The following is a 9,752-nucleotide window of genomic DNA, read 5'->3' as shown; positions in this document are numbered from 1 at the left end:
TTCCTGTTAATTTTATTACTTCGAGATTTAAGGCAATTCCAAAAATACACAAAATTGATGACAGTTTTAGACCAACTGTATCGACTTTCGATACATAATCATATAAAACAGCTAAATATACATCTCAGAAGTATTCTAGGTTGAGAAATAAAAATAAAGTTAAAAATGCTATAGAATTTGTAGAAAAGATCAAGGAAAAAATTGAATAATGATACTTTTTTAGTATTATTTGATGTAATATTCACAGAAGTTCCAGTTCAAATTTGAAAATTCAATTAAATGTTTTGAAAATACGTTGTTCGAAAACAGAAATTCCACAGGTGAAATTCAAAATATAATCAGGTTATGAAAGGTGTGTATTACGAACCAATTTTTTAGGTTAACAATGTTTTCTTATCAACAAAATGAAGAGTTGAGTATGGGATTTCCACTGTTACCATTGCTATGTGATTTTCATATAAATGCATTTGAAATAACCATAAATGGTTCAAAATACAAACCAGACATTTGGATAAAGCATGTAGGTGACACGGTCTTGGTGTGTAAATATGGTATTGAGACATTAAGAAATATTGTACTAGTACTATAAATAGAGCAGTTAAAAAAAATGATGTTGCAATAATATTGCAAGGTATCACGTTGAAACCAAGTTATGATAAAATTAAAAATGAATAATTATTGTCATATATTCCAGTCTAACAACTGGTTTATTTAATTTTTTAAAAAAAATAAATGTTTTGCTTTATACTTAAACTGATAAATAAAATACAAAATTTACACAATAGTAAGGATGATATAGAATTAAAAAATAAAGTTGCAATTTATAAAATTCAATGCGAATGTGGAAGTATTGATATTGGATAAACAAAACGTAATTTAAAATATCGTATAGCCGAACAGAAGAGTTATACGAAAAATGTAAGAATAGAAATTTCGGCTTTAGCAGAAAATGTAAGCTAAATCCAACATAACATATTATGGGAAAAAATCGTACTGGTTCAACCTTGTAACGAATTTTTACTGTTGTAAATTTATTTTAATGCCTAAGCTTGTTTCTGTATTGTTTTCTTTATTTGATGTAACGTATTGCATCAGTTCTGCCTCTTCCCGCAATTTCTAGAACGTTCGTGTGCGTAAGAATCAACAATTTGTTTATAATACCAGTGATTTATGTTATTGTCGCGAACTTTGGTGACGGTTCTAGAGTCTCGTGTGATTTGTATAAAAAATCGGCAGCCGAGAGACAGTGAAGAAGATTATTATTAGACAGCTATAGGCTTAGGAAGCTATAATTGTGATTAACGTCGTTTAATAGGAAAACTACAGAATTTGACCAGGAACGTTATATATGTATTTCGAACATCAAAAAACCGTCCAAATACAGTAAAATGTTTAGAACCTTATTTCTACGAGGACATTAAGTGTGTGGCCAGCCAAGAAGAAAAAGTTAGCTCAGGTTGGGGTAACTCTATCAACTCAGTATTAATTTGATTGTTGTCAACCTGGACCATCAATAAAATATTCAATTCTAGATCGGATATAAGACTCGGTATAGTTTATAAAACCATCATTTGTAATAACTATTAGTAACAATCCTTATTATAAACTGTATTGTTTTCATGTTTGGGTACTAAAATGTATTTGTTTGTTTATTTTGAATTTCATTCAAAGCTACACGAGGGCTATCTGCTCTAGCCGTCCAGAAATTAGCAGTATAAGACTAGAGGGAAGGCAACTAATCACCACCAACTCTCGGGCTACACTTTTACCAACGAATAGTGGGATTGACTGTCACATTATATCGAACCCACGATCCTAAGATTATGAGTTGAGTGCCTTAACCACTTGGCCATGCCGGGCATATTTGTGTTAAAAAAGGAAATTGTGTTTATCAATCTTGATGGCAAATAACAAAATTTGATACATATTAATAGTTAAGTAACTACTAAATTCAAATTTCTGGTTACTTGAAATAGTAATACGTTAACGTACGTAAAATAATAAATCGAAGAATCGTCCGAAATAAATAATAATACGTAACATCCTCAAGATATTACAGAAACTAATACTCAAGAATTGTTGGAAATAATGAAATTTAAAAAGAAATATAAATTGCTGAAGAGATGAAGGTACAGGGAATATCTATTTAAGAATGTGGCGAAACCTGTTCTTATATTTATACATAAATGCATAGTTACTGACAGATCACTTGATATTTCAAAAAATATAAAATGTGAAATTCATCAATTGCAACTTCACTCCTGAAGATGGCGTGTGACACGTCGAAACATAGAGAGTCGTTATTTTGAAATGATTATAATTGTGTGTTGATATTGACATTGTATGTTTATTATTTCAAGTAAGATGTTTTTTAATTGTTACATAAGGTGCACGAATAAATACATTTGTTTTACTGACATAAATTTCGTTATTCATTGTTAAACCAAGTAAAATACAGAAACTAAATATGAATGCAACCCCTCGGATAATCCTTAAAAATTTGTTTGTTTATTTTTTAATTTCGCACAAAGTTACTCGAGAGCTATCTGTGCTAGCCGTCCCTAATTTAGCAGTGTAAGACTATAGGGAAGGCAGCTAGTCATCATCACCCACCGCCAACTCTTGGGCTACTTTTTTACTAACGAATAGTGGGATTGACCGTGACATATAACGCCCCCCCACGGCTGAAAGGGCGAGAATGTTTAGCGCGACGGAGATGCGAACCCACGACCCTCAAATTACGAGTCGCACGTCTTAACACGCTTGGTCATGCCGGGCCCAGTCCTTAAAAACACAACCCAAATTGTAAGACGATCTATTATACTCTCTTTTTTTTTTTTTCTTTACGTGTCTAAACCATTACAGAATGCCTTGACTAGATATTCATATGAGCCAGCTAGTTCATATTTCATGTCAGATAACATAGACTTGTGAATTTAAATTTCATAAAAGTTGTTTTTGTTTTAGTAACGGATTTTTCATAATTCATTTATGCAGATTTCGAAAATATTTATTTTTATTATTACGAAAGACTTTTTTATAAAACGAAAAAAAACTCCAACATACATTAAATTAATTTACCACAATGAGCATTTTTAGTTTGTTTTTTTATGAGTTTCGCGCAAAGCTACTCAAGGGTTATCTGCGCTAGCCGTCCCTACTTTAGCAGGGTAAGCCTAGAGGGAAGCCGGCATGGCCAGGTGGGTTAAGGCGTTCGACTCATAATCTCAGGTGCGTGGGTTCGAATCCCCATCGCACCAAACATGCTCGTGGGGGCGTTATAAAGTGACGGTCAATCGCACTATTCGTTGGTAAAAGAGTAGCCCAAGAGTTGGTGTTGGGTGGTGATGATTAGCTGCCTTCCCTCTAGTCTTACACTGCTAAATTAGGGACGGCTAGCACAGATAGCCCTCGTGTAGCTTTGTTCGAAATTCAAAAAACAAACAAAAAACAAACAAACAAGCTATGAGTGTTATTAAGCTGTCGTAGAAGAAAGGAATTTGATGATCAATGAAGACTTTCTGTTTGTTGAGAAAGGGGACTTCTCACTGTCTTAAAAATGTCTGGAGCTAGCCTCGCATTTCACCTGCTAGAACTTATGGATTGAAGATACATTTCTGGTTGATGTATTAGACATTTTAAACCTCACTGCGTTAGTTTTCAGACTGACTCTGGAGTCTCAGTGAGAGAAGTTCAGTCCCGAAAGATCTCAATCCTTGTCATATTGAGTGCCTATTAAACCAGCATTAAGTCAAAAGCTTACCAACAGCTCAATATTAGCCATTACATATACGCATTTTGGAAATTTTAGAGGATATGAAAATGAAATGTGGAAACTTTAAAAATGGAAAAAAGTATTTTCATTCTTCACATGAACATCACCTTGAACTCTGACTGATCAGAATCTGAATGCGACTGACGTCGTCATTTCACATATCTTAAATAAAAATACATTTATAACACATCTTATTTTTTGTGCACAACTAGCTTGTGTTTTTGCGCATAATAAATACGAAATTATAGTCAACATTCTTTCTTCAGTATTCAGTATGGGTCAATCCATTAGAGTGGACACATGCACAATTATTTACTGTTCCTATGTGTATACATTTCTCTGTATCTTGTTTGTTCTTTCATTTTGCTTGTATTGTTAAATTTGTACTGTACTGTGATCTCTGTTAAAGGGCTAAATTATATATTTCCAGATTATCACATACTGTAATTATTTAGAGAATACTATGAGTTTTGAAATGATACTCTGTAACCTTAGGGTTCAAAGGCTTATGTTGATATAAATATAATTTACTGCAGTAGGAAGTAATATATTCCTGACTGTTGATATGCAGTTTATTTCTCATAATGTCAGTGTAGACAAGGGATGCAACGTAATTAATAGCCTAGGACTTACGTACAAGGAAAACCAAGTTGAATCAAAACGTATCTTATTATTACCAACTATTACAGACGCTAGTTACGAGGTCTGTCATCTAATGTTAATCTATTATTGGCTGTTTCATCCTGCACTCAAGTGTTTTAAAGGAACAACAGATTTCTGTAAAAAACTAACTTCAAAGGGTAATGATGACACCGATTACACTAGTTTATGATTTTTTTTTTTAAATTACTAATAGTTATTTCAACTAAGCAATGATATCGTGCACTGCTCAGAAATATATAAAGACGAACAGTTTGGTGGTTGGTTATTTTCTGGTTTTGTATTTTAGCGATGGTCTCTTGTCTTATTTTTCGGTTTGCTGGGTATAAAAACAAGTGAAAGTGAGTGATAACTATCTTTTAAAACAAAACTCTCAGACGTTGTTTTTATCATGCATATGTGTAATTATGCATATCGAGTACCTCGATCATTCTTACGTATAAAGTCTATTCACTCTATACATTATATAAGTGATGTTGTTGGAAACAGGATATAGCTTATTTAATTTGTGTGGAAATAATTAAGAACACTGTGTATCTCGGAATTTCCTGTTCAACAATTTATTTCATACCTCTTCAAAAAATGTAAATTTCTTAGAAATAATAATTTGTGATAAAAAACAATCTAATTATAATAGTTTGCACAGATCTACAGACAGAAACCTGCAAAACATTCACGGTGAAATTAGTATCTTTATTACAACAGTGGCTCTATAAATACAGGATTTAGAGAATAATACAAAACAATTGTAATCGCAGACACTGTAATGCATAAATCTACTTATCTCAGGCCTAACATTATTTAAACCTTCATTATATACGGCCTGTATCTGACATAGAGATAAATTAACGTTGTAATTTGTGTACATTTTTTGTTTTAGATTACTTAAGATTAAATTTTACTATATTTAATACTATCAGTGAAATGAAGTACGCACTTATATACATTCAAATGGTAAAGTGCGCATACATTTTCAGGACAGACAAAAACTGAATATTATTACAATAGTTCTAAACAAATAACTGTTTATGTAGATAGATATTGATATAGCTTGTAGAATGATGACAATTATATAAAGCATATACTATAATGTCTTTTTCGTTATATGTTACGAAAAGTAATATTCTACTCTATAATTTTTTTATAACATGACATTTATAAGATACTAGAAAATCATATTTTAACACTGAATTTATATGATTTACGTAATCGGAATTCTATATATTTTAGGTTAGACCTCAAATCCATAAATCTCCACCTCACACACGTGAAGAACATTAATATTTGGCTCTGGACAGTCAGAGCAGAAATGCGTGATCTGTATTGTGACGTAACGACCAGCCAAGGAACATGGCTCACACATCATTGTAAAGGGATCAGTTTCTATTCCACCACCAACGTGACGACCACATAATCCATTTGCGTCAAATACCTTCGTGACGTAGTCATCAGTAATCTTGTTGTTACCAACTCTAATCTCGAAATCATGTAGTTTAAACCCTGTTAAATAAAATAAGAACAAAACCGTAAGTTACACGACTTTCCATAAGGTCAGTATTATAATATGTAAGCTTTGGGTTAAACACGAAGAGAAACAATTACACGGGCAGAAACCAAAACTAAAAATCACAACTGTTTCTCTACAATTCAGTTTTTTTTCATATAAACTACGACGTCGCCAAAGAAATAAAATACGAAAATATGAAGCATGTTTCTCTACGCAAAACAATTACCAGTTGAAAACAAACAAACCGGGCCATATAATCATACTAATATTTTTGTAATTTGTCTAAACAGGTAAAATCGTGTTTATATTTGATCATTTATGTCAGCACATAACTCACATATTTGTTGTTTCCTAGCGTCTTTATGGAACGATATTTTTTTCTTATTATCATAAAACGATCATTATGATTTGTTGGAAACAGACTAGCTGTTAATAAACAAATGAATGGGAGTTCGCTGTTCGTTATTGAGAAATAATTATTTGTTTATGGTTATCTTGTTATTACTAGAATCAGAACTCGCTTCATGACACGTTATAGAAACCAACAAACGACATGCATTTTTCATAACATCGATTTCAACACTGTACAAACCAGTTAAAGAATGATTAGAAGTGGTAATATTTCAATTAAAATAATGTGAATTTACAATTATAAAAATTCGATATCAAATAATCCGTCTTGTAACATGAAAAATAGAAATAATACATTATTAAAACTACACACAAATGGATGTTTGATATAGATAACCATATATCGTTTGTTCGTGACTTGAGCTGAGCATGTGAAAGTGGTTAGCATACCTGGTTGTGAATCATGACTTGAGCTGGGCTTGTGAGAGTAGTTAAAATACCTGCTTGTGAATCATGACTTGAGCTGGGCGTGTGATAGTAGTTAGTGTACGGGACTGAATCCGCGAGTCCGTGGATTGCGACGTATTGTCACAGAAAGCCGATCTGCACTTTAAGACCATAAGTGCACCATGTGAGTGATGGTGAAAACCCATTCTATTTGTTATAATGTCAAAGAGTTGGTGAAGAGTGATGATCGTCAGCTGGCTTTTATATTGCCTTTTATATTAGAAAAAGCGCAGTTAGTCCTCGTGCAGATTTTTGTGAATTTCCAAAATAAGCCAGAAAGTTCCGGACATTTCAGTTAAACGTAGAGTAAGGTTACTACAAAAACAGATCAACACGACACCAATATCACCTGCTTGAAATTGTAGTGTTGATCAGGTAGCGAGGTGTTGTCAATCATTTCTCTGAAAGATGTGTTTCTAAGAAATGTTTATTATATATCAGGAGTCATTAAAAGATTCAGAACACGTAGTCCAAACAAATTCTATAATGTGTCCGATGAGATTAAAGTCTCATGAATGTGCAGGGTAAACATTTGGTGAATGTGTCAACCAGTTTACCTCGGTGGAGCCGGTGTTATCATACATTATTAGAACTCAGCGTTGATTACATCACATATGACAACATAAAGGGTCATAAGTTGAAAATGTACATGTATATCTCTCATCATTTTTCTTTATATTGAGACTCTGTTTCAGGCTCTATAATAACATATTTTTCACGTTCATAGCTGTGAGACAATAGGATAATATGATACATGATAAATCAGGTTTGTGGTAGAATATAATTCCAAATGTTGTTAGTATCTAGGAAAAAAACAAACAAAACAGGATTGACCTGCATTTTCTATGACCAATGAAATCTCGCCACAGTCAGAGCCCATTCGCTGGTCCGCGTTGACAGTAGCTTAACCCCTACAGCCATCTTATAGCTATATAAATGAAAAAGTACTCCATCTGGAACCCGGAACATCATTCCAGCATGAAATAAATGGGCATGAAATGTCCATAAAAATTAATTTCATCGAATAATTTCAAAATACTGCCAAAAATATAGTTAAAAGAAGCTGAAGAGTGAGGTAGTTACTATGGCATGTGGCATTTACAGAGCCATTCTACAAACCGTTAAGACTGGAACGCTCACCACTTCTTATTCAACTTTACCACCACGTCATACTTGTGAATAGAATCAGTATTAGACCTGATTCAAAGTTCTATTTAATGTGTATTTACTTATTATTTGGTTCTGATATAAGAACGGCTCGTCTCCCCCAAAATAATTTCGATCCATAGATTTCTAGTCTACTGAATGTTTTGTTGGAGCTATTGCATAATACAAGTACCATCAATCTACAGGACGTGTTCTTGGAGCCATTGCAGTATTTACGTATCATTAGCAGTGCCGGATTTAAAGGGAGTACGACCAATGCAATTGCATGGGAGCCTCCAGAGTTCTCAATCCAACCCTGGTCGTTAGTCTACTGAACGTGTTTTTGTACAAACTGTTTTGTGTTTTTTTGTGAGTGGAATACAATTCACTGGCATAATAGAAACTGGCTTTGACAATTTTCCTACTCGTGAACAGGAAAGATGACCCGTTAAGGTTATGAAACTTTTTTATTGAACTTTGTATCAGGTGTAATATGAATGAGACAAACCAAAATCGACTGACCATTCTTACCTACTTATGTTTTAGATGGTCTGGCTTCTTCTGAACAAGTGTCACACTGGTTTGTAAACTCTTTCACATTTTACTATAAAACACTTTTAATTCGCAACAGCTTTGTATTATTTACCAGCTTCAATTTATATAGCGACTTGCTGGATATGTGAAACATTCAAGTATATTATTTCAATCCTAACCATGAACAATGTGGAGCATTTCAAACTCTACGGTTCATTTCAGTGTGACAAAGCACTGTCCTAATTGATCAATAATATGAATTTCAGGCTAAATGATGAACCATCATCAGCCTAATTCATATACAAATGAAGGGAGGAAGGTAAATGAATTTTATACAGTAGTATTTGTTTCATTGTTACTATAGAGAAGTATTATAAATTATTTGTTTCATTGTTACTATAGAGAAGTATTATAAATTATTTGTTTCATTGTTACTATAGAGAAGTATTATAAATTATTTGTTTCATTGTTACTATAGAGAAGTATTATAAATTATTTGTTTCATTGTTACTATAGAGAAGTATTATAAATTATTTGTTTCATTGTTACTATAGGGAAGTATTATAAATTCCTTTAATGGTTTGACACAGCATATGTGCACTGTGCATACTTATGATAAAGCGTTTTTGATATTTGATAAAATAAAAATTTCAGTATTATAACCACTTAATAATAAATGTATTGTATGTAGTCAAATCTTTTAGGTCTGAAACTTACGGCAGCAGTCTTGACGGTTCCATATAGTCACTGACTGAACTACGTGTTCCTTCCCAAGGTCCACTTGTAACCAAGGGTACTTATCTTCAAATTTGGTATGTGAAAAGTTTGGGGAAGAACATATTCTATCTCCATCAACAGCATATTCTGGCTTAAAAATGTGGTAATTTGAGCTCTGCTTAACTGGTTTACTTAGCGCCAAATTTCCTGACGTCCACAAAACATAACAAAAAATATTTTATTATTTACATATAAAATTATTTTTTCTGCTAAGTTTTAAAAACGTCATACATTTACATAATAGCCAAGTGTCTGTCTGGTACTTTCTGTAAGTCCTGAACAGCCAATCACACAAAAACAGTATACTACAATGTTTCCCTTGAAAAATAAATGTGTCCTGGTGGGATAGCGGCAAGTCTTTGGATTTACAATCCTAAAAGTAGGGGACCGATTCTCTGTGGTAGACATGTGGCTTTGCTGTAGAAAAACACACAAATAAACTGAAAGAAAATTAGTAATTTTTCGTAACTGTTAAAATTTCACATTGATATCGAT

General features: G+C 32.8%; 1 protein-coding gene across 1 annotated transcript; it reads right to left on the bottom strand.

The window, feature by feature from the left end:
• Positions 1-5,107: 5,107 nt before the first annotated feature.
• LOC143232450 (fucolectin-1-like) lies at positions 5,108-9,423 on the bottom strand (the record flags this gene model as incomplete). The annotated part of the gene is made up of 2 exons (XM_076467914.1): positions 5,108-5,935; positions 9,198-9,423. Coding segments are annotated over 2 exons (495 nt in total), but the record flags the coding sequence as incomplete, so codon positions are not given.
• Positions 9,424-9,752: the final 329 nt, after the last annotated feature.

This window comes from Tachypleus tridentatus, chromosome 11, assembly GCF_004210375.1.
Source record: "Tachypleus tridentatus isolate NWPU-2018 chromosome 11, ASM421037v1, whole genome shotgun sequence".
Classification (NCBI taxonomy): Eukaryota; Metazoa; Arthropoda; class Merostomata; order Xiphosura; family Limulidae; genus Tachypleus; species Tachypleus tridentatus.
Note: the sequence above shows the minus strand (reverse complement) of the source record. Positions and strands in the feature narration are given on the sequence as shown.